Here is a 25570-nt window from a genome sequence, read left to right as displayed (position 1 = left end):
TATAGTTACAACGGCTGCCCCACCCTTCAAACCGAAACGCATAACTGCTTCACGGCAGAAATAGACAGAGTGGTGGTACCCACCCGTGCAGACTCACAAGAGGTCCTACCACTAGTAAAGTTAGTTCCTTCATCGTAGAATTTATTCATATTTATTTTGTGTAATTGACACCTAGTACACCGGGCGTGTCCAAGTATTATGCATTATAGTTTTAAATGTATTTAATCAGTTGCCATGATAATAAAGATATTTAGTTAAAGCTCATACTTAGTACGGTATAAACAATAAAGCTATAATTGCCTAAGCAAGTTGCGAGTTAATTACGTGGCTCACGCGACGCCTGATTGTTCTATAGATTGAAATACCGCACCACGATATTGTAGGTTTGTGTGAAAACTGTACAAGGCACAACGTAATTTTAAAGGTTTTATGACGCCACAATACCACAATTCACTTTGAGACATGAGGTCTAAGTCAATTATATCGTATAACTATAGATAATACACATAAATTAGTTATAGATAAGCAACTCAAGCACTCAATAAAACGTATACGGGCGTTGTCCACTAGATGGCTTCGCTTCGATTAGTTTCTCATTGCTCCTCTAGATGGCAGTAACATATTACCTATCTTATATTTATTTTTAATGAAGGACTTTGTAAATTTTTAGAAACCACAAACTGATAAAATTTAATCAATTTGTCTTTAACAAATAAAGACTTGTATGATTTATATTTTTTTTTATTTTCTCTGTTTAGTTAAACAACAATTAAATGCCTTAACTTTAACAACATATAAGCTTAAAGGCATCCGACACTAGATGTCGCTAGTTTCCGTACAAAAAATAAATGTCTTAAAGTATAGCAGTTTCGTAACGGTTTTTCCTTCCTTAAAACCTGAATGTATGAATGCTTCGTAGCAGAATTTTACAGAACCTGGCTGAGCCTTTGCTCTCCCATCCATCCTGATAAAACTGGAAAGGTCTCCGGGTCACCAGTAAACTTTCAATCATAAAAATAATAAAATAAAAATTGACAGGATGGTGGAACCTTCTCGGGCGGGCCCACAGTTCAACTTATTATAAGATATTAAAGCAATTCATTAAATATTAGATACGCCCTTATACCACGCAAGTCGTCTGTGATGATGACGTGATTGTTCTAAGGGATTTGAACATCCCCACCGAACGTGGTCTCGCCTTGTCGCGGCGGTGGGGCTTAAGCGTGCACCCCGATACCGTGGAGCAGCGTTGTCTGCACAGGGGTGCCGCGAACAAAGAGGACTGCACACCGTGTTCCCGTTTTCCCACCTTTGCTGGACAAAGGGTGCGTGAAGCGGGAGATGGCTCCCTTCTGGAGCCCTCTTGAATGCGAGGCCATGTCCCCGGCAGCTCTTTAGCTGCTAAAGGGGAAGGCCCTCCAGAGGAGGGTACCGGTACGCCGGCGTGGCCACACCGTGGTCAGACGTGTGGGTCTGTCAGTAATGGTAGACCCCACGTGGATGAGTAGTGAACCGGAGGGCACTCCCTTCCGGTCGCTGGTTGTCATGTCCCCGGCTGCCTCTTGGCGGCTACAGGGGAAGGCCCCCCAAAGGGGGGTACCGGTTTACCGGCGTGGCTTCGAAGAAGCACACCGCAATCCCTACCGAGTAGGGGACGGGGGCTGCTGCCTAGCAGGAGCCGTGAGGATGCGAACCTCTATAAAAAATGCCCCAATCCCAAGTTTTTGACACCTGACGATGGGATGAATGGCTGGAGGGAGTCTAGTCCCAAGGGTTGTCCCATACCGTAATCCCCACTTGGTGGGGGGCGGGGGCCGCTGCCTAGTAGGGGCCGCGAGGATGCAAACCTCTATAAAAAATGCCCTAATCCTAAGCCTGTGACGTGCCCGGTGATGGGATGAGTGGCTGGAGGGTGTCCAGTCGTGAGGGCCGTCCCAGGGGACCGACCCCTGGTTAAATAACAAAGGAACGAAATTAATGATGGCAAACTTACAGAAAACATTACCCCAGGAGGGTACCACTCTAGGTGGAGAATCCCTACGTGCTTCCACCTCGGTGGGAGCATGCTGCCCCACGTATTCTGGGGGGGGGCAAAGCATGCCACGATGAATGGGGCTGTGCGACGGGCAGCGGAAAACCCGTCGAACCGAGGTGTGCCAGCGCTGGCTCGACGCGCTCTGCGCTCGTCAGCGGCTGGCCCGAAAGGGAAATTTAGGCGGAAGAGAAAGGCGAGGGGAGTTTCTTCCCGCGAAGGGGAGGGGGGGCAAACGTCGTCCTCTGACACGGATGCCCCATTGGAGAAAGTGGTGGTAGTCTCCGATGCGGCCTCTGCCGCGGAGGAGATGCCGCCTCCTAAAGGGAGACCCGCCCGGGGGAAGGGCGCACCGTCACCGGCGCCGTCATCGGCGTCGATGTCTGTCACCTCACTGGACGGGCGGACGACAGAAGAGGAGGAGGGCGGTCTTCAGGACCCTGCCTTGGTCATAGGCAGGGCCATGAAGACCGTCAAGTCGTATGCGGCGACCAGTACCAAAACCAAAGCCGCTGGCCGCAGGCTGCGAGAAGCGGTCTCGCGAGTCTCGAAGGTTCTGCCTTCGGTTGCTTCCGCCAATGACCAGGTGGTGCAGCTGATGGCGGAGAATTCGAGGCTCCGAGCACAGCTACAGGCACAGCAGCGGCCCGATGACAGGGTTGCTGCTACCAAGCGGGTAGCCGCGACGAGGTCGGCGCCCGCGTTGCCACGTGCCGCTGGGTCGCGGACTCCTCCGGCATCTGTGCCGATGGTGTCGCCGCTGGTCTCCGGGGTCCCTCGGGGTCCATGTCCCTCAGCGACGGCTGGCGACCCGTGGCCTGTGCTGCCACCATCGCGTGCGGTACAGCGGCGTTCGCGTCTCCCGTCGCCGCGGTCTAGGGAGGCGACGGCCGTCGAGCGGCAGCAGGGATCCGCGGGGCCACGGATCTTAGGACTGCCGGAACCGAATTGCTACAGCCTGGACGAGATTATCGATCGCACCGTCCAGGCTGTAATGGAAAGGCTGGGAGGCGGGCTGGCGGCTCTCGAAGCGAAACGTATTGTCGCTAGTGATGCTGAACGGCCTGCGTCTACACATGCCGCGGTGTCGGGTGCTGCAGTGACCCGCTCCACCCCCGTACAGGCTCCAGCCACTAGGGCGGGCCCGGGGCGAGACAGAGCCAAGCGGGGGGGCGGCGCTAACGCGAAGTGCACATCGCAGGCGCCTCAACCCCGTCCGCTGCCTCCGCCCCCGTCTAACATGGACGAGGGGTGGAATGTGGTGGCCCGGCGGGGTACCAAGAGGGCCGTACCGACAGCTCCCCAGGTGGGTGGGGCACCGGCCACTGCGGCGTCTCAGGCTGCTCCCCAACAGGGTCGAGCGCCTGTGGCCGCCAAGAAAAAGAAGATGAAGAAGAAGTCGTCGCGCGCGCCGCGGTCGGTGGCAGTGGTCTTAACGTTGCTGCCGGCCGCCGAGGCCAAGGGCGTGTCATACGGAGATGTAGTCTCCCGGGCGCGCGCGGCTATTGATCTGGACGAGATCGGGGCGGGGGAGGGCCTCCGCTGTAGGCTGACGGCCAATGGGGCCAAGCTACTAGAGTGTCCCGGTGCCGATAGTTCCGGCATCGCGGAGCGTCTGGCGGCGAAGCTCCGTACGGTTCTGCCTGAGGAGGAGGTTCGAGTGCACAGGCCGGTCAAAATGGCTGAATTGAGAGTGACCGGCCTGGACGACTGCACCACTAAGGATGAGGTGGCGGCGGCTATTGCCGCCCGGGGCAACTGCGCCCTGGAGAATATAACTGTAGGCGAGCTGCGCCTCGGTTATACCGGGGCTGGCTCTGTTTGGGTGCGTTGCCCGGTAGAGGCGGCCACCTCCTTGGCTGCTCCTCCGCCCGGGAGACCGTCGGGGGAACCGGGCAGGTTGCGCGTGGGCTGGATAGCGGCCCGCGTGCGCCTTCTCGAACCACGCGCCTGGCGGTGCCTCAGATGCTTCAGCACTGGGCACTTCACACGCTAAATGCGTGAGTGCGGTTGACCGCAGCGGATTGTGCTTTCGCTGTGGTCAGCCTGGACACAAGGCGGCCGTGTGCTCGGCTGCGCCGCATTGCTTATTATGCGCGGCGGCCGGGCGCAAGGCCTGCCCTCCGGCCAGCAAGAACACAGAAAGAAATCGGCGCCGCCAAGCTAAGCGGCGTCAAAAGAAGCTGTTGGCCGGGGGAGCACCGGCCGGCACTTTGTCCCCCGCTGAGGCGTTCGCGCCCGATAGCGGGGGCAATGGAGTAGGCGAGGGATGATGCGATGGATGTGGGCCAGCCTTAATGGATCACACCTATCGCTTCCTCCAAGGAAACTTGAACCACTCCGCTGGGGCTCAGGACATGTTGCTCCAGACCATGGCGGAGTGGTCAATTGACGTGGCTGTGGTCGCCGAGCCATACTTCGTTCCCCCAGCGGATGACTGTTGGTTTGGGGACGTTGATGGCGTGGCGGCCATACATATCAGAAGATCCGCGATGGTCCCCCCCTGGCGATGGTGACCAGGGGCCCCGGGATCGTCGCGGTACAATTAGAAAATATCGTCGTGATCGGGGTGTACTTTTCTCCGAATCGGCTTACCGTCGAGTTCGAGCGGTTCCTGGATGGGCTAGAGGTGATCGCTCGTCACCTCGCTCCCCGTTCAGTGATACTGGCGGGGGACTTCAATGCGAAGTCTGTCGCTTGGGGTTCCCCATTCACGGACGCTCGTGGTAGGCTGCTGGAGGAGTGGGCGGTCGCGGTCAGTCTCTGTATCGTTAATGGGGGCTCGATCGCGACTTGCGTGCGGTGAACGGGCGAGTCTATCGTGGACTTGACGTTCGCGAGCTCGCCCGTCGCACGGCGCATACTCGGCTGGAGAGTGGTGGTGGGGGCGGAATCGTTGTCCGATCACCGGTATATCCGCTACGATCTTTCTGCCCCCGCGCCGACACCGGCTGCAGGTGCCCGCGGGGTTGACCCCCCACAGAGTGCATCCCGGTCATTCCCTAGGTGGGCACTGAAGCTCCTGAACAGGGAGCTCCTGGTGGAGGCCTCTATGGTGGCGGCGTGGGCGCCCACGCGCCCACAACCTGTCGATGTGAAAACCGAGGCCGAATGGTTCCGGGGCGCGATGCACCTTATATGTGATGCCTCGATGCCCCGGGTCGGCTCTCGGCATTCTGGACGGCGACAGTCGCCCTGGTGGTCGCCCGAAATTGCAAGACTGCGTGCGGTCTCCATTCGGGCGAGCCGCCAGTGCACTAGACACCGCCGTCGCCGCCGCCTGCGGCGCGACGAGCCCGTCGCGTTCGCGGAGGAGGAAGCTCGGCTGCACCGCGAATATCGCGCTGCGAAGGACGCCCTGCGGCTGGCCATCAGGCGGGCCAAGGAGCAGAACATGGAGAGACTCTTGGAGGCGCTCGAAGCGGATCCGTGGGGGAGCCCATACAAATTGGTACGCGGCAAGCTACGCCCGTGGGCCCCCTCTATGACTGAGCGCCTCCAGCCTCAGCAGCTGCGGGACATCGTTTCGGCGTTGTTCCCGCAGGAGCGGGAGGGTTTTGTCCCTCCCGCTATGGGCGGGCCGTCTGACACCGTCGACGGCCAAGCTCCTGCTGAGGTGCCCCGTATTACCGAGGCAGAGCTCCGGGTGGCCGTTGTCAAGATGACTGCGAGAGACACGGCCCCCGGCCCGGACGGAGTCCACGGCCGGGTATTGGCCTTGGCCCTCGGTGCCCTGGGGGACCGGCTCCTTGAGCTATATAATGGCTGCTTGGAGTCGGGACGGTTTCCGTCGCTCTGGCGGACGGGTAGACTTGTGTTGTTGAGGAAGGAGGGGCGCCCGGTGGATACAGCCGCTGGGTATCGTCCCATTGTACTGCTGGACGAGGCGGGAAAATTGCTGGAACGTATTCTGGCTGCCCGCATCGTTCGGCACCTGGTCGGGGTGGGGCCTGACCTGTCGGCGGAGCAGTACGGCTTCCGGGAGGGCCGTTCGACCGTGGATGCAATTCTTCGCGTGCGGTCCCTCTCGGACGAGGCCGTTTCTCGGGGTGGGGTGGCGCTGGCGGTGTCTCTTGACATCGCCAACGCATTTAACACTCTGCCCTGGACCGTGATAGGGGGGGCACTGGAGAGGCATGGAGGCAGAAGGAGGCGGCGGGGCGAGTGAGGGAAAGCTCTCCTCACTACGCAGAAACCCGCCGCCGCCGAGCAGGGGGTCGGGACCGGGGTCGTATGCGTGACCTGGCCCCCTAAGAGCTAGGGGTCCCACCCGTTGTGTGCGGGGAGAGACCCAGACGTGGGGTGGCGTGCTTTGCACGCTCACCCGCAATAGGAAGCCGGGTGATGGTAGACCGCGTTCCCCCGACCGCTCTGGGGGAAAGTGTAACGCGGCGCCTTCAAAGCGGGCTCTCGGCCCGCTGAACGAGGGAACCGGTGGTCGTGTCGCTGGCGGCCACCGGTCCGGCGTCCGTGGGACGGTGGGATGGATGTAATGTGCTCTGCGTCAACCCTGTCCCGCCGTTTCAATAGCCCCGACTGGGCTCCGGCCCGGTCCGAGGCAGGGTGCCGGTTGTGAGCGGCAGGAGTTTTTAGTGAGGTTCAACTCCCACATACCCCACCTGCCGCGCGGGTGGGGATCCGGCGATTTTCTACTATGGAAAAAAAAAAAAAAAAAAAAAAAAAAAGGGATTTGAACATTGTCTAATTAGTATCACTCTATAACAATAACCAGAGCGTGTTACCATTTCGGTCATTACAATTTTAGTAACGTAAATAGAGAATTTTTTACTTAATTTTTTATTACTTTATTTAAGAACGATTTTTTTTTTTTTCTATTTCTACGGTAAAGTTGCCAACATATTTTTTTGTGACGGAGTACATTACGATTAGTTCAAGAGCAACAAAAATTTACATGACAAAACCTGAGGAAAATATAATCAAAAAAAAGAATGATACAGCATAGACTACATGATGGAAATTTGGATTGAAATTAATAAAAGGAAGAATGTCAATGAGAGGCAAAAATGAAAAAAAGAATATAAAGATATAGACGTAATACATTTATTAGAGCAATGGATGAACTTCGGTAAAAAATAGCTAAAAAAGAGCGGGCTGTTATGGCGCTTTTTAACTGGTCTTGTATTCATCTATTCAGTAACGGGATCTTCCTTATTATTTATCGACTTTAGGACGTTCTATAATATTAACTTGAATATTTATTAATCGATGTTTCAAACCAAGTTTCAAAAATCAATGAAAATACAATTATATTATTACTTTGGCTTAATATCCTCACTTGGATCTCCAGAATAAAAATAAAAATAATTTTAATTTGTAGTTGTACTTGCGATTTGAACATGTAACTTTAGTTTTAAACTATATTTATTTTTATTGCCGTACATAGCAGTCGAGCTTAAGGCCGTATCTGTCGTTAAAGTAAAACACAAGTCTACAGTAGCGGCTCACAACATTTTTGTTTACTAAACCACACACTAACATACTATTTACAACTTGGCGACACCCTTGTACTTTCAAAAATCTTCAGAGATTAACCGAAAGGTAGGTAAATAGATAATTAAAAAAAGGCAAATAATTCATTAAATTATATACATATTATTAATATATTAAACATAATTATACAGTTAACGACTAGTAAAGAGTTGTATTTTTACCCTTAATGATCTCCAATATCGTATTTATAAAACTCGCGGCCCACCAATATGCCGCGCCACGGGGTTTTATTTATTATATATTATTATTGACTGATCAAGTGAAAATTCTTTCCCAAACCCACTTAACGAGTACGTGCGCCAAGCCTCAGTTCGCGGACTATGGAGAACAGCATGGAACGGAGAACAGAACATTCTGTTGGATTCCACATGGTCACGACTACTCTGCCAAGAGTAGCCAACTATGATGATGATGCTTATACTGTCATCGTGGAAGCTATTCCTGAACGTAAATTAAGGCCGGCACCGCTCGATACTTCAAAAACGGTACCTTGTTCATTTACCTAATTAAAACCTGGTTACCATCATTTTAAGTGATAGAGATCCTGTTCTCTTATTAAAGCTTCCGGGGCTATTTCATTTGCTTATATCCATTTAAATGTGCAAAAGTGTTACAAAAAAAAACGAACGGAAACAAAAAATAATTTAACTTCATCATTTCCTCTTTGTTAATGTCAATGACATTTAAGGATGAACTGACGTGCTAAAGTGCAAATTAAAGTACTCGTATGCCGTGACATATGTAAGTACATACCTATAAGGGACACTAGGTCACATTTTCGTTTCAATTCCGCTTCATTCGAGCGGACGGTTTGAATTCATTGCTAAAATACAAATCAAAGAACTCAAATTTAGCATTCATATAATATTAAAATATCGTTGCTTGTATATAATATTTAAGTTAGCGCATGATTTTTTTCACGAATTTAAATACGGACTCGAATTCATTATTTTTAATTTATTCTAATGTATTTATTATAGACAACTACGAGATCATTTTGCAAGAAAAAAGTTTTTAAACAATTATTTTCTAGAGTTCACATACCCAAAAAAAAACACGATCAAGATAAAAACACTAATGCCTTAGTTAGCGTTTTTGCTGAAAAGCTTAATCTTTCTATGATCGATGTCAAGATTACAAACTTTATCCTTGAATTTACTCTAAGACTTTCAGTGGACATGGATAAAACACGGAACCAAATGTGAATAAATATATTTGCTCGATCATCTCAAGTTTGTGTTGAAAAAGATGATTGTTCATAATACTTTAGATGAGAATTGAGATTTTTCAAATCGTCACGATTTTATTATTTTAAATTTACATACTTTGAAACGAGTAGGTATATCAGAAACAAGCTCCAACTTGATAGTACGCGTATGAGATATAACATATTTAATACACTTAGTACGTACCGATAACTTAGACAGTAAATTTTCTTACAACCTTACTGAAATTGGGCTATTAAGCAGCCCTTGGAGCCTTGTTAGTAAAACAGTAAGAACAAAATTCTACATTTTAATATGTTAATAACAAATACATACCAACAAACTGTATGTATGTATACTTGAAAACAATAGCAAGCACCCTGTAGAAACGTGACCTCCGTCATTACATTGTTTTACAGTCACATCCTTCGATCCAAGTTAAGAAAACATGGAAATACCTGCATGCGCGTTGTACATGTTTAATATATAACTGCATACATACTAAGTTCGATTTGAAATCAGTAAACGAATTTCTTAGACTAATTAGCCAGATTGTAGATATACATACATATAATATATTAAATTTATAATATACAGAACTAGATAACGGATAGTTTTTTGGATTTCAACCACCTGTCACATGATGTTTTGTTGAATTCACGTTATGATTTTTATGAACTATAGAGTATATGTGTATGTGTGTATATATATATATGTGTGTATTTGTATGTATATATATTGTTTTGTATCTTGTAATATGTATATATTACTATATGTAATGTTTACTGTATGCACTTGGTTTATGTTCCTAATTCTTCTTTCCTTCTGCGGACCTACTGGAAGAGATTTCATAAAATAAGTAGTGCCTTTGTACTCTGTATCTTTATTGTAGTGTTTCTTCTAACAGCTGTGTGTAAAAATATATTAAATAAATAAAACCAATGAAGACTAGTTAAGCCGTGATTTCATTTAATAATAATGAATATAGCACAGTTTAATATTAAAAATAAGCGCTCGAACAAAAGAATCCCAGTATGCCCTTAAATATTTCTTTAGTCATAAGCCAAACTACAATTATTATATTATATTATAAGCCAAATTATTTCCTATAACAGAGAAACTAGAGACTTTTTATGACTAGATATATAGGTATACTACATTGTCGTCAGTAATTGTAGTTTAAAAAAAATCCTCGATTACAATACTGTCTTTCTGTTATAGTTACTGACTAACGTATAGATAGATACGTAATTAAGTAAAGACAAATAGCTAACAACAATCTATAACTCCACTTGTTAACTAAATTATATCTACTTAAAACATTATTCGTGATGTATTCCAAAAGTAATAACTATAAAAGCAATAAAAAGCATTTTTTCATTGCTTAAAATTTAATTATTTTTTTAATCATTCAATTAATTTTATTGCTAAGCAATAAAAAAAAAGTACTATTAAACGGTAAAAGAGGTTTTAATTATGTCTAAGACACGCGAAAACCGAAGAAGCTACTATATTTAAAACAATGATCAATCATAATAATATTTAAAAAAAAGACATATGTGAACATATATCGTTGATGGATAACCTGCTTGATTTATGTAATAATAACAAAGAGCGATTTGAATCTTTGACATTACAATATGCTAATTGTAAATGCCGCTGCTCTATATCGGGTTCTCCAGTACCAGACTATTCCAATCGTCAAATTCAATTTTCTATTTCTACCTCTAAGCCCGTTGTGAACAATATAATGAAACCTTCGCTTACTAAAAACATTATTAAAATATTTAGTGATGAACTAGGAAAAAATATGGGTGTAGCGCTGAATGATCTGTTTTTGGGACAATCTAAAATAAATTATTGTATGCCTGCGGCTTCATGTACCCACATACTTAATAATATTTTAAATATGACTCATTGCCCTAACACAACAATAATTATAATGATTGGGAGAAGGGGAAATGCTATCTAAGAGATATAAAATATCAAATAAATCAATTATTTATTAACACTACAGGTGAAAAAGATCATCATGTTTGCATTTCCATATACTTAGTCTGGCCATAAATACTGTTACAATTAAAAATAAACAAAATATGTAGTGCAAATAACATTTATTACTTTTACAGTGTGTTAGTTTAATACATAAATATAAAACAATTTAAAGTATAAAAAGCTTATTCGAAGTGGTCTCCATTGGCTGCAATACAGTCCTTTAAACTTTGAGGCCAGTTATCAATAGAAGCACGTACTCTTTCCATGGGAAATTTTTTCACTGCCAATCGTACTGTTATACGGAATTGAGAAAATATCTTTTTAAAAAAGATTTTATTGATGAAATACACATATTATAAGGATTTCACGACGACAAAATTACGGCAACCGTGCCGTGTGGAATTAGGAATAGGACTGACTGACTAGGGAGGGGATTGTTCTTTAATAAAGGATCATAAGTGCTGATGCTATTCGGGAAAGGTGGTGATGAAAGCAAAGCTAGGAACCAGAGGGTATCATAACAGTACGAGTTGTTTTAGGGACTCCAAATTATCATGGCGTTTAGAACAAGCCGTACTCTCTAAAACTGACCATAAATCATAATCCAGCGGATTAAGATCGGGACTAGACGACGGCCAGTCTTCAGCTCTGATGAAGTCCGAAATGTTCGTTTCCAACCAAGACTGCGTAGACCGAGCTTTATGACCTGGCGCGGAGTCTTGCTGGAAGGACCATTCTTCATTATTGAACATGGTGTTGTTAAGGGGCTTCACTACCTTCTCAAGAATGGTATCTTGATACACTTGTGCCGATGTTTTGATACCTTCTTCACAAAAGTATGGCTCAGTCACTCCTTCATAGCTAATACCCCACCAAACCATCACTGAAGTCGGATAGTGCCCACGTTGCACCCTGTCGACTAATTGGGAAGCTTCCTTAGAGCTTTGAGCATAAATACGGTCATTTTGTTTGTTAAAATGTTGCTCAATTGTAAAAATTTTCTCACCCGTAAACAATTTTTTTCTATGACCTCCCTTTGCGTACCACTTCAGTAGTTGTTTCGATTTTACCACACTATTCTCTTTTGAATTATCAGTTAAGAAATGACCAGTACGTCTCTAATAGGCTGCAAGTCCTAAGTCATCTTTTAAAATACGCGACATGGTTCTAGGTACTATCTTCATCTTCCGAGATAAAATCTTTTGCTTTCGGACAGGATTTCCATCGAATTCTTTCCCTTACTGATTTGACCACATTTTTCATACGAACACTAAGTGGACGGCCAGATCTTTTTCTGTCACAAACAGAGGAGGTCTCATTACACCTATTAATAGCCCGGTACACAAACATTTTACTAATACCAAGCGTATGGAGAGTTTTAAAAATTACATTTGACTCCATACCTACTTTGTGTAATGCAATCACAGCGATTCGGTTCTCTATATCACCCCACTCCATTTTAATATCGCAAAATATTGTACAATGTATTGGCGCCAAAATGAGAAAATTCAATGAGCAATCATATAAAAATGACAGATTCCAAATTCAAATGTAATATTTTGTTTATTTTAATTGTAACAGTATTTATGGCCAGACTAAGTATTCAGATTATGCCAGCGGAAAACAAAATGAGACATAGCATTAATGATTTCATGCAGACAATTTGTAATTGTGAATAATTATTACGTTATGACACCATGCAAATCACAAAATATATTTTATACTATTGACATTAATTGCATAATAAAAAATAAGTGTATTATTATGACAAAACTTAACAAATACTATTTAGGTAGCTACAATTTTAGACAAGTAGCAAACTCGCTACATTATTTTTTACACAATTAGCCATGAATTTGGCTAATCAACCTACTGCTTCTTTTGAGCAGGAAAAAATATGACATTTATTAATTTGGAATTCGTTCCAAGTAATTTAAATTAAATACTAAGACAACAGGGTTTACCTCTGGCAGTAAATATGATTTATTTGGACACAGCCCATCAACAAATAATGTTTCTTTGAAAACAACTGTGATCAACCTGGTGCATCAGAACTTACAAGGTTTGCTGGGTAAAGAACTTTAGATTGATTTGTTCCTAGATTATAATAAAATCAATGTTCTGTGTAACTGAACATTGGCTTAAAACATATGAATTAAATGGTAATTTTAAAAATCACCAGGTTGTGAGTTCCTTCTGCAGAGAGAATGCTACACTAGGTGGCTCACTGATCATTGTTAATAAAGATTATAAATGTAAGGAACGTAGAGACATTGTGAGCCTCTCTGTGGAACGGATTATTGAAATGGCTTGTGTAGAGCTTGAGCGATTCATTGTTATAAGTGTGTACAGGCCCCCGAATTCGTTTTATGATTCTTTTGAAAATATACTGGAAAGTGTTTTATTAAAGCTTTCTGTTTCTAATAAACATATTTTTATCTGTGGTGATTTTAATATAAATTTATTGGAAAATACAAATGCCACTATTATCTAATAGTGGCATTTGTATAACAATGTACTGAATCTTCAGTACATTGTTAAAATCATATAACCTTAGCAATTTATTTTCAGAGCCCACAAGAATAACTAGCACATCGGCAACCTGTATAGATAATATTTTCACAAACGTAAAACCTTTACATAAATACATTATTAATCATTTAAGTTAAGACCACAGTGGACAATTCTTATCTTTTAAAATTAAATCTGTTTCAGATGTTAATAGTTCAAGAAACCTACCGTTTGTTCCTATTAATATTAGACGTTTGGAGAAGCCTAGAGGTAAAGTTTTGGCAAAAATTTCGAATGTTTGTTATGGTGAAGATCCTAATGTTCACTACATGGATTTATTTAATGTCATTAATTCTGAATTCAGTGCCATCTTTACTTCTAAAACTTTGATCTTACATAATAAAAGATCATTCAATGAATGGGCGACTGTTGGAATTCACAAAAGTAGGCAGAGATTGTATGATCTTTATCTTGAAAAATCATATAATCATAATAAGTCATTTCATGAGTATGTCTCTAAATATTCCAAGCTGTTTAAAAAAGTCTGTACATTGGCCAAGTCATTGCACTTAGGCAAACTTATAAAAAATGCACCCAACAAAATAGGGAAACTGGGAATGTCAGAAACAGCAATGCTGAATTAACTTTGAAAATCAATGATAGAATAACAACTTCTCATCAAGAAGTGGCCAGTGCCTTTGAGCTACTTTGCTGATATCCCAGCTTCTACTACAAAATCTTTACTTTCATCTCCCACCGTCACCGAATCATTACTGCAAGATCATGTTGATAAATGCAATGTTAGCTTTAAGTTCACAAATATTGATATAAAGAACATAATTGATAATTTCAAGCTCATTAATATTAAGAAAACTGGTGATTTATGGGGAATTTCTGGGGTATTCTGCGACTTATCTAAAGCTTTTGATTGTGTTGACCATAATACATTGTTGAGGAAATTACACCATTATGGTATTAGAGGCGTTTCATTAGAACTTATTAAATCTTATTTATCCGGAAGAATCCAAAAGGTAGACGTTAAAGGAAAGAGATCCTCCGGTGTCTTACTTAGTATGGGTGTTCCTCAGGGTTCCATATTGGGTCCCTTCCTATTTCTTGTGTATATCAATGACTTACCAAAGTTTATTGAAACCCGTCACGAGGTCGTATTATTCGCTGACGATACATCCTTATTGTTTAAAATTAAACGACAATTGGAAGATTATGTGGTACATCGGTTTAGTGTTAATAATCTGTTATAAAATAACAAAAAAAACAAAATGTATTACCACACCTAATTTTAGACAAGTAGACACTAATATTACTGTAAGTGGAGAGACACTGGAGCTTATGGATTCGACAGTTTTTCTTGGTATAATAGTTGATTCCAAGCTGCAGTGGGGTCCTCACATATGCAAGTTAACGAGTAGACTTAGTTTTGCAGCGTTTGCGGTAAAAAAAATACGAACGTTTATTAATGAAGATACGGCACGTCTGGTTTATTTCAGTTATTTTCATAGTGTTATGTCCTATGGCATTTTGCTATGGGGCAATGCTGCCGATGTCGAAACGATTTTCATCCTGCAGAAGAGGGCTATTCGTGCTATTTATAATATGCACCTGAGGGAATCCTTGAGGGACAAGTTTAAGAAAATCAAAATTCTAACTTTAGCGTCCCAATACATTTTGAAAATTTATTGTACGTGGCCTGTGTTGCCGGCGGCTCGAATTAAGAAAATAAGCAACTCTTTTAGGGGGCTGGGTATATAACTTTTCAACAAGATCCCACAAAACGTTCAATTACTACCTGTTCATAGATTTAAGAAAACTGTCAAGGAACGTTTGTGCAACAAGGCATATTATAAAGTTTGGCACTACGTGGGAATGAGGCGTTCGCTCCTGGCCTTTTCATTTTTCATTATTATTATTATTATTATTTTTTTGTAATTGTATTTTTGACTTGTTTTTTCGTTTATTGCAAATATTTTTACTTATTTTAAATTTATTTTATAAAATAAATATATTTATAAAAAAAAAAACCCGCTAATTTGTTTCGCCGGTTCTTCTCAGGACTGTGGTTTAGACAGTGAGGTAGAACGCAGAGTCTCCTTGCCACCCTCGGATACGTTACCACCCGTCACCCCGATGGAAGTTAAAGACTTGATCAAAGACCTACGTCCTCGCAAGGCTCCCGGTTCCGACGGTATATCCAACCGCGTTATTAAGCTTTTACCCATCCAACTCATCGTGATGTTGGCATCTATTTTCAATGCCGCTATGGCGAACTGTATCTTTCCCGCGGTGTGGAAAGAAGCGGACGTTATCGGCATACATAAACCCGGTAAACCAAAAAACCATCCGACCTACCGCCCGATTACCCTCCTCATGTCTCTAGGCAAACTGTATGAGCGTCTGCTCTACAAACGCCTCAGAGACTTCGTCTCATCCAAGGGCATTCTCATCGATGAACAATTCGGATTCCGTACAAATCACTCATGCGTTCAACAGGTGCACTGCCTCACGGAGCACATTCTTGTGGGGCTTAATCGACCAAAACCGTTATACGCGGGAGCTCTTTTTTCGACGTCGCAAAAGCGTTCGACAAAGTCTGGCATAACGGTTTGATTTTCAAACTATTCAACATGGGCGTGCCGGATAGTCTCGTGCTCATCATACGGGACTTCTTGTCGAACCGCTCTTTTCGATATCGAGTCGAGGGAACCCGCTCCTCCCCACGACCTCTCACAGCTGGAGTCCCGCAAGGCTCTGTCCTCTCACCCCTCCTATTTAGCTTATTCCTTAACGATATTCCCCGGTCGCCGCCGACCCATGTAGCTTTATTCGCCAACGACACGACTGTTTACTATTCCAGGAGAAACAAGTCCCTAATCGCGAAGAAGCTTCAGAGCGCAGCCCTAGCGCTAGGACATTGGTTCCGAAAATGGCGCATAGACATCAACCCAGCGAAAAGTACTGCGGTGCTATTTCAGAGGGGAAGCTCCACACGGATTTCCTCCCGGATTAGGAGGAGGAATCTCACACCCCCGATTACACTCTTTAGACAACCCATACCCTGGGCCAGGAAGGTCAAGTACCTGGGCGTTACCCTGGATGCATCGATGACATTCCGCCCGCATATAAAATCAGTCCGTCACCGTGCCGCGTTTATTCTCGGTAGACTCTACCCCATGATCTGTAAGCGGAGTAAAATGTCCCTTCGGAACAAGATGAAACTTTACAAAACTTGCATAAGGCCCGTCATGACTTACGCGAGTGTGGTGTTCGCTCACGCGGCCCGCACACACATAGACACCCTCCAATCTCTACAATCCCGCTTTTGCAGGTTAGCCGTCGGAGCTCCGTGGTTCGTGAGGAACGTTGACCTGCACGACGACCTGGGCCTCGAATCTATCCAGAAATACATGAAGTCAGCGTCGGAACGGTACTTCGATAAGGCTATGCGTCATGATAATCGCCTTATCGTTGCCGCCGCTGACTACTCCCCGAATCCTGATCACGCAGGAGCCAGTCACCGTCGCCCTAGACACGTCCTTACGGATCCATCAGATCCAATAACCTTTGCATTAGACGCCTTCAGCTCTAACACTAGGAGCAGGCTTAGGGACCTCGGTAACCGTACTCGTCGAACTCGACAAAGAGTTCGCCGTGCAACCTAACCCATGAATCAGCTCGCTGAGTTTCTCGCCGGATCTTCTCAACGGGTCGCGATTCCGATCCGGTAGTAGATTCATTCGCGAAGCAGCTACTCTCGAGCTGTTAGGTCTCCTTCGGAGGCGCTCGGGTAGCTGTTAGCAAATCCCACCCCTCCTGGCTGAGCCTTTGCTCGCCCACCTGTCCTGGTGAAACTGGAAAGGCCTCCGGGCCACCAGTAATCATTTAATCATAAAAAAAAAAAAAACTGTGGCTTTTTTTTTAAACCGGTAGTAGAGTTAACATTGCTATTTATATTTTGACATTCAACAAGTGTGTTATACTGACATCTAAGTTGAAATAAATGATTTTGAATTTTGAATTTATTATCGAACACTAATTAGTACTATTGAGTTTATGTTGAAACCTTTTGTAATAATTTTTGTTACTGTTTGATTTATTTATTTTTTATGATTGAGAGATTACTGGTGGCCCAGAGGCCTTTCCAGCTTCACCAGGACAGGTGGGCGAGCAAAGGCTCAGCCAGGATGGGTGGGATTTGCTAACAACTGCCCGAGCGCCTCCGAAGGAGACCTAACAACTCAAGAGCAGTTGCTTCGCGAATGAATCTACTACCGGATCGGAATCGCGACCCACTGAGAAGATCCGGCGAGAAACTCAGCGGGCTGATGCATGGGTTAGGCTGCACGTCGACCTCTTTGTCGAGTTCGACGAGTACGGTTATCGGGGTTCCTCAGCCTGCTCCTAGTGTTAGAGCTGAAGGTATCTAATGCAAGAGTTATTGGATCTGATGGATCCGTAAGGACGTGTCTAGGGCGACGACGGTGACTTGCTCCTGCGTGATCAGGATTCGGGGAGTAGTCAGCGGCGGCAACGATAAGGCGATTATCATGACGCATAGCCTTATCGAAGTAACGTTCCGACACTGACTTCATGTGTTTGCGGATCGATTCGAGGCCCAGGTCGTCGTGTAGGTCGACGTTCCTCACGAACCACCGAGCCCCGACGGCTAACCTGCAAAAGCGGGATTGTAGGGATTGGAGGGTGTCTATGTGTGTGCGGGCCGCGTGAGCAAATACCACACTCGCGTAAGTCATGACGGGCCTTATGCAAGTTTTGTAAAGTGTCACCTTGTTCCGAAGGGACATTTTTACTCCGCTTACAGATCATGGGATAGAGTCTGCCGAGAATAAATGCCGTACGATCGCGGACTGTTTTATATGCGGGCGGAATGTCATGGATGCATCCAGGGTGACTCCCAGGTACTTGACCTTCCTAGCCCAAGGTATAGGTTGGCCGAAGAGGGTGATCGGGGGTGTGATATTTCTCCTCCTGATGCGGGAGGAAATAAGCGGTGAGTTTCCCCTTTGAAATAACACTGCTGTGCTTTTTGCTGGATTGATGTCTATGCGCCATTTTCGGAACCACTGTCCGAGGGTTAACGCTGCACTCTGGAGCTTACTCGCGATTAGGGACTTGTTTCTACTTGAGTAGTAAGCGGTTGTGTCGTCAGCGAATAAGGCTAGCTGGGTCGGCGGCGACCGGGGAATATCGTTAATAAATAAACTAAATAGGAGCGGAGAGAGAACGGAGCCTTGCGGGTACTGTTTAATGTCGAAGTAAGGTCGACTTGAAAAGCCTCTTGGAATACATATAACTTTTGAGATCACTCACGATTAATATTTTATTTTTATTCTGTTATTTAACTACCAACCTCTTTAAAATACATATTAATCTCCTACCTAACATCTTTGATTAAATTTTTTTTGAAATAATTCTATTATTACTTTAATAGTCTAAAATAAACCAGTATCTAAAGTATAAAATATTATTTGATTATTAAGTATGCTCAAGAAGCAGTTAAAGTAGACAATGACAAAAAAAATGTTATTTAAATATTTATACTTATATTTACTCACTACTCACGGAGGGGCTAGCGTTAGGTGATCACCGGAGTCACAGTGTGAATGCCGCCCAGAAAGAGACAGGATGGATGTCTCGATCACATTTTTATATGTTCTAAAATTATTCAATATATTAGTATTGGAATCAGTTTCAATTACCTAATAAAACCAACAGACGGTCATACGCAAATCAAACACATAGGTACTTAATGAATAAACAAAATCATCCACATTTGAGGACATTTTGCTCATTCATTTATATTTATTTTGCACTTATCTTTTTGGTTCCATTTAAATCTTATTTTTTGCTATAATTTGTTCTGCCCTTGTCATCCTTGTAAAAACGTTAAAAATATTAAGGTACCAACGATATGGCAAAAACATTAAATAAAAATATTTGGAAACAAAAGAAAATAAAGCCGAAAATATTATCGTTTATTTTGAATATGTTTTTGTTAATTGTTTAAAGGTCACCTACAATGTGATATTTAGCACGGACTCTTCATGTTTATATTCGGAATGGGTGAAAACTTTCTGAAACGGTAAGGACATGTCAAAACTTTAACCAAATATCGAGTGGGGCAATTGTTTTGAACTTGCCGTAACAGAGAGGAGAAAAACCTTAGACATGATAATTAAGTATTAAAGAGAGACCTCTAAAGCAGAGTCAAGGCCTAACAGCCAGTCGACAACTCAGGATAAATTAACTTATACAGTACACAAAACCAAACCAAAACAGAACAAAGGCCCAATAATTATGCAGATTAGATTAACAAGTTAGATTTTTACGGAAGAGATTTGGCAATCAAACTTATTTATAAATCTATAAATAATGTATTATCTATCATTCCACGTTCTTCACCATTCGTAAGTGTTTGAATTTCGAATGCTATAGCTTAAAAACATTAAGATTTTCATTGGTTTAAGTACTTTTTGGCGGGAAGTTATCAATTCTTATGTATGTCTGATTTCTCTACATCGGAAAAATTTAATAATACCGAATGGAAGAGAGACAACATTTGTTATTTCAAGATCATTTCTGTTCGTAAGGCAAAGAAAATTTTCTCTTCTGGGAGCTCCTCGTGGGATAACGGTATGACGGTAAAGTACGCAGAATTTTATCGAAGGCGTGCTTCTCTCCGTAATCAAATTTGTGAAGGTTGGCCGTCAACTACGACTACTGATGCAAATGTGGCTACTGTCGAGCGACTAATTAAAATAAAATAAAACAGGTGTCTCACCTTTGGCAAGATTCAAAGACAAATTGGATTTATTCTCTTTATTTTATTTTTAGCCTTCGTCTGGAGATCAATTATTTGGGGATTAGTTTTAGCCAAATTAAAAATAAGACATTTAAAAAGCTTAATCGCTTCAGTTCGTCGAACTTGCCCTTGAACTATGAACCCACTTCAGAACAAAAACGAGTTGGCGTAAAAATGAAATAAAAGTTCAATCAGAAGCGTTCAATGCTGTGTTTAACAGTGTCATAGGAAACGAAAGATAGATTTTTACACTCCTGAAATTGAACAAGCAGGGTAGTCGATGCCGATAGTAAGCCAACAAAAATTAGGCAGTCGAGAAGCGTAAGAAAACCAACTCATAGGTTTTTTTCCTAGACAGGTCTTGGCTCTACGATACAAAGAATAAAGAAATAGTTAATTAGTTGTAGATCACGATTTGTTTGCCAGTATCGAAAAAATTACAAAAAACTCCCAATGCAATCGCAATACGCATCACGACAGTACTCTGGCACACCGCCTACGCGAACAAAACGAAGTCATTTTGGCTTCTAAAAAGCTGGAACTCGTGACCCATCTAGCACACAGTCTAGATTTGGCAACAAGTGATAAATTTTCCTGAAAAATGACGTTTGAAAATTAAAGGGCCAAACAAGGCCGTGATTTCTTTCAACTAGGTCGTTGAAACATGCCCTCAAACCAATAAGGGCTTTCTGATTTAATTAATAAAAAATATTTAAAAAGTAATAATTTAAAGAACAGTTAACACAAAAATAGATATGTGCAAAGCTTGCAGTAGTTGTGGCTTACGCCGTTCCAACAACTTTACAAAAAATGAGTTTGTTTATTCTCCCTTATTATTTCTCTTGTAATCAACACGATAAACCCTTGTTCGATATGTATTTACAATTTAGAAAAAATGCTATCAGCTCCAAAATCAAAACTTCGGCTAAATTACTCGATACAAATCCACCTAAATATTAGGCGGCGGACGTTTCAGTAAAGTGTAAAAATCTCAACATAATAATATGAGAGTGGTACTAACAGTCGTCTAACTATCGTACGGGTGGCTATTTGTATCGTATTGTTAGTTAGTTAATTGTCTAATAGTAATTATCTCAAATTACTGCCTTTAATAAGTAGGTAGTGTGAGCAATCGATATTACATTATAACATTCTAGCCATCGACAACAATGTAAAATAATAATATTTAATAACAATCGTACACGACGCGTTAACCCCGCACATGAAAAACGTCCTTAAATGTAAACTCATACCGAATGTTTTTGCATAGGTTCTTTTCTGATCGAACTTTTTTGAGTTCTCGGTGTGATTCAGTGCCTGGGAAAAACATATATAATATGGCGCGCCACAAAGGATTCGCACAGTGAGTGCTGAGCTCTAGACGTCAATAACTTGATTTTCCAATGCAAGAATCCGCAGTTTCCAGAACAATGATGTTGATAGCTTTATTTTTATTCGCGGCTCACGTGTTCAACACAAACGCCGACGATGCATATTTACGTGAGTTCTTTTTTTATTAATTAAAAATTCAAATTTAGAAATCATTAAATATTTTATTGCAATGCAAAAAAAAACACGCCAAAACCTGTTTCGGTCGGAGTAATAGAATCTACAGAGATTTAAAATCGAAATTGAGCCCGTAGATCTAGTTCAACATGATTTTCCTGATGTGGATAACATGTTATACCTGCAGTTTTTTTAATTGACGTTAATATAATTACTTGCTACCTACATTTTTTTTTAAAACTTTGGATTGCCAAAGAACATTTTCGTTAAAATATAATTATTTTTTAACCCAAACTCGTTAATCTTGACGATTTTTACGAATTAACTGTCATCATTAAAACTATTTTTTTCTGTATAATGTCCGGTTCATTATCTTCGACTTTTAGAATACTTTACAATTAACCCTGCGGTTGTAGTGGTCACGGGCGTATTGCAACCGTAAAGACAGGTCGTAAAAACACAAAAAAAACCTTTATTCCGCATACAATTAAACGTTTTGAAATTATGATTCTTTAATAAATCAAAGATGATCGGTTTTTTTTTGTCCTTGCCAATTGTCCTGCTAATACAATTAACATCACTTATGCAGTGCGTGAAGAACAATCGTTCCCGTTGTATAATTAATCTAATTGTTTTTAATCGGAAAACTGGCATGTGATAATTATTTATTATTGACTAGAAAATATACAAATACATTATGAAATATATTTACGACTAGCGGACCCAGCAGACTTCGTAGTGCCTCAATCGATAAATAAAAGGCCTAAAATTCAATTCATTTTTATATATACAATTAATTGTTATATATATCTACAAATATATATATATATATATATAAATGAATTGCTGTTCGTTAATCTCGCTAAAACTCGAGAGCGGCTGGATCAATTTGGCTAATTTTGGTCTTGTATTATTTGTGGAAGTCCAGAGAATGTTTAAAAGGTAGATAAATATGAAAATGCTCGGAATTAAATAAAAATAACAATTTTGTTTTCCCTTTGATGTGTCCCCCGTCGGACGGATTCCTTTTGTTTGTTTTAAGTTTATTTTATACAAAAGTTTAGATCTTTTATTTATCGATTGAGGCACTACGAAGTCTACCGGGTCAGCTAGTTCACAATAAAATAAAAATATTTCTGTAACTGAAATCGTCTAGAAATCAATGAATGTAAAAGTTGAAAGAAAAATAACCTTTCTAAATTTTTATTAGTTTTTATAAGTTTTAATCGTCTGACACGACTTATTTATTCGTTTTACGTACAATATTGGTTATTGTGGTCAATCAGCATCTTGTTTACATGTAAAAATCATGTAATATAAAAAAATATTAAATCCAAATATCTCTAAATCGGTTAGATTTAGGATAGGGTGTTTCATAGTCAAATCAGTCAGAAACGATGTAAGCTACTCGTCCTTAACAGGAATAGGTCGACTTAACCTGTAACCCTGTATATAGATTTTATTTATTTTTTCCTGTGTACTTCGTAGCTCCATACATTGAAGCCTGCGAATTCTCCAATGAAAACCTCGAACAGTGCATCAAAGAACAAATAGAGAAGAGTCTGCCTGAGTTTACGAAGGGTATTCCTGAACTGGACGTTCCTTCGACGGACCCAGTGCATCTGGATGACATTAACATTGACGGCAACGGGTTGAAACTGACATTCACCAAAGCATTAATGCATGGCTTAAAAGGCAGTCACCTAAAAGAATTTAAGTAAGCATTCCAAATTTAATTTTAGACTACAAATTCGAACAGACGTCAATTAATTAAATTTATTACAATTTATTTTATTGGTTATAAACCGGATTTACACGAGCCAACTTTATTTAGTTTTAATCCATTTTACAAGTATATTATAATTAGAGTCGATTCTCCTTGAAGTTGTTCACTGACGATTTAATTAAAAATGATCATTTAAAAATGATTAGATTTCTGAATTTAATTTAAATACTGAATTCTACCAACCGTTTATTTAATAAATAGTCAATCTTTAAATACTATATAAATTTAATTTAGTACTAAAAGATTTTAATTTTCAGGCTTAAATTCGATGGTGACCACGGAAATTTCAAATTGGCCTTCATAAGCAACATGAGCTTAACAGCTGAATATGAAGCCGACGGAAAACTTCTCATTTTACAAATTAAAGGAAAAGGAGACGCCCTCATTAACTGCGGTACCTAATTAAAATGTGTCATTAATAATCATACCATCAAATTTTTTTTATTTAACATTTTTTAAATATGCAAACTATTTTTCTCATACTAGCATAAGGGCGATTTTTACATAAATCAATGCAGTCTAGATTATGTTGACCAGTTCCATTTTCCAAATATTTTAATATCGTTCAGATAAACATATAAAGACTTCCTTGATGTAACAGAGCTCTGAGGCACCCAGTTTTATTATTCAAGTCATTTAAAAATATCCATCATAGCGGATTTATAATAGAAAAAACAAAAAAAAACTTTATGCTTTATACATACTATTATATTATATTGGATAAACAAGTTTCTGCTTCAGAGGCATGTATTTCCTTAATACTTTAATTATTGTAACTACTGTTTAATATTGTTTTTTTCCCCTACCTAATCGTTGGTAACTAAGGGGCTAACTGGTAGGTGAGCTCACGAGGCTCTACGTGGGAGGACTTGCTAACATCGGCCTTAGCTAGAGAACTGGTTCGCTGAATCTACCACCGGACAATATTCGCGACCCACTGAGAAGATCCCACGAGATACTTAGCGGGATGTGTCTATGGGCTATGGGTTCCATGTCGAAGTCTTTGAACGTCTAGCGTATTCGACGAGAAAGGTGACCTGATGCTTTTAGGCACTCCAAGAGTGGATCGATAGCATCCGATAAGACGTGCTTAGAAAATTAATTAGAAAATATGATTTAATATCATGAATGTATAATATTATTAGATTAGAAAATATTATTAGTGTAATTAGAAAATATTGTAATATTGCCCTCTGGGAATTCCTTTTGAGAAACATGAAAGGTAAAACTAGGTAAAAATGGAAATGAAAATTTCATTAACTGTATTTTTTTTCTTGGTTTCAGTAAACGTGGACGTTGAAATAGAGAGCAAATTGAATCAAGTTAAGGACAACAACGGAAAAGATCATTTAAAACTCGGCACTCCTTCATACAAATACAAGATAGAGAAGACTACGTTCGATTTGAAAAACTTGTTCAACGGAAACAAAGAATTGGGTGAGACAGAACTTTTATTTACGCAATTTTTAACTCTTAAACTAAATTTTTGACTGTATTTTTTAATACTAGCTTAGTGTTTATTTATATTAAATTTAATGTCTTAAATTTTAGTCCTTAAACGAAATCTTTATTTAACAATTATTATATGGGTAAAGTGAAACAGAACGGAATTAAATGAGACGCGACTTGGTCTAGTAAGCGTAGGATGAAATGAAATAAACTCTCATAAAATAGTGGACATTTATTACCAACTGGTACACGGTACCGGGTAGGTCTTATTTGACAAATTTCTAATTGAGTTTGTTTTTCAGCTGACACAACCCTGCAGTTTGCCAATGAGAATTGGCAACAGCTCATGGACGACCTAGCACCTCCTGCTATCAAGCAAATCGTTAAGACAGTTGTCAAAGCGATCAACAAATTCTTCGCGAGCGTCACAACACAACAAATTATCAAAGGATACTCGCCTTAAACTAAACTAACGTCCTCTATTCTTTATCAAAATACATATTTAAAATTTCATATCGAGTTCGTATCTGTGATAAACGATGTCTTAATATAACAATATGTGAATGTATTTGTTTTTTCTTCAAATTTATCTACTTAAAAAAAAACTTGGAAAAACCAAAACTACTGATAAATACTTTTGTGGATCGAATCGATGGCGTTGTGAAATTCGCCGTAACAAAATTTACGAAAAAAATCGTTATAATAATAGTGTAATAACTGTTAATAGACGTGTATGG

At 41.5% G+C, this 25570-nt stretch overlaps 2 protein-coding genes across 2 annotated transcripts in view; one reads left to right on the top strand and one right to left on the bottom strand.

The window, feature by feature from the left end:
* The window catches only part of LOC114249720 (TIP41-like protein), a 110525-nt gene that overhangs the window by 56143 nt on the left and 28812 nt on the right, over positions 1–25570 (bottom strand). The window lies entirely within an intron of this gene.
* Positions 21433–25401, top strand: brP-2095 (juvenile hormone binding protein brP-2095). The gene is made up of 5 exons (XM_028179821.2): positions 21433–21592; positions 23087–23315; positions 23642–23778; positions 24669–24821; positions 25136–25401. Exons 1-5 carry the CDS (start codon positions 21496–21498, stop codon positions 25294–25296), a joined length of 777 nt encoding a protein of 258 aa, XP_028035622.2. The 5' UTR covers positions 21433–21495; the 3' UTR covers positions 25297–25401.

The sequence above is a fragment of the Bombyx mandarina genome, chromosome 13 (assembly GCF_030267445.1).
Source record: "Bombyx mandarina strain Sakado chromosome 13, ASM3026744v2".
Lineage (NCBI taxonomy): Eukaryota > Metazoa > Arthropoda > Insecta > Lepidoptera > Bombycidae > Bombyx > Bombyx mandarina.
The sequence above is the reverse complement of the archived record's forward strand: the minus strand, read 5'-3'. Positions and strand labels throughout refer to the sequence as shown.

Coding starts and splice junctions, on each gene's coding strand:
- brP-2095 (XM_028179821.2), top strand. CDS start 21,496: ATGCAAGAATCCGCAGTTTCCAGAACAATGATGTTGATAGCTTTATTT. Junction 21,593..23,086: donor CGCCGACGATGCATATTTAC/GTGAGTTCTTTT, acceptor TGTACTTCGTAG/CTCCATACATTGAAGCCTGC. Junction 23,316..23,641: donor AGTCACCTAAAAGAATTTAA/GTAAGCATTCCA, acceptor TTTAATTTTCAG/GCTTAAATTCGATGGTGACC.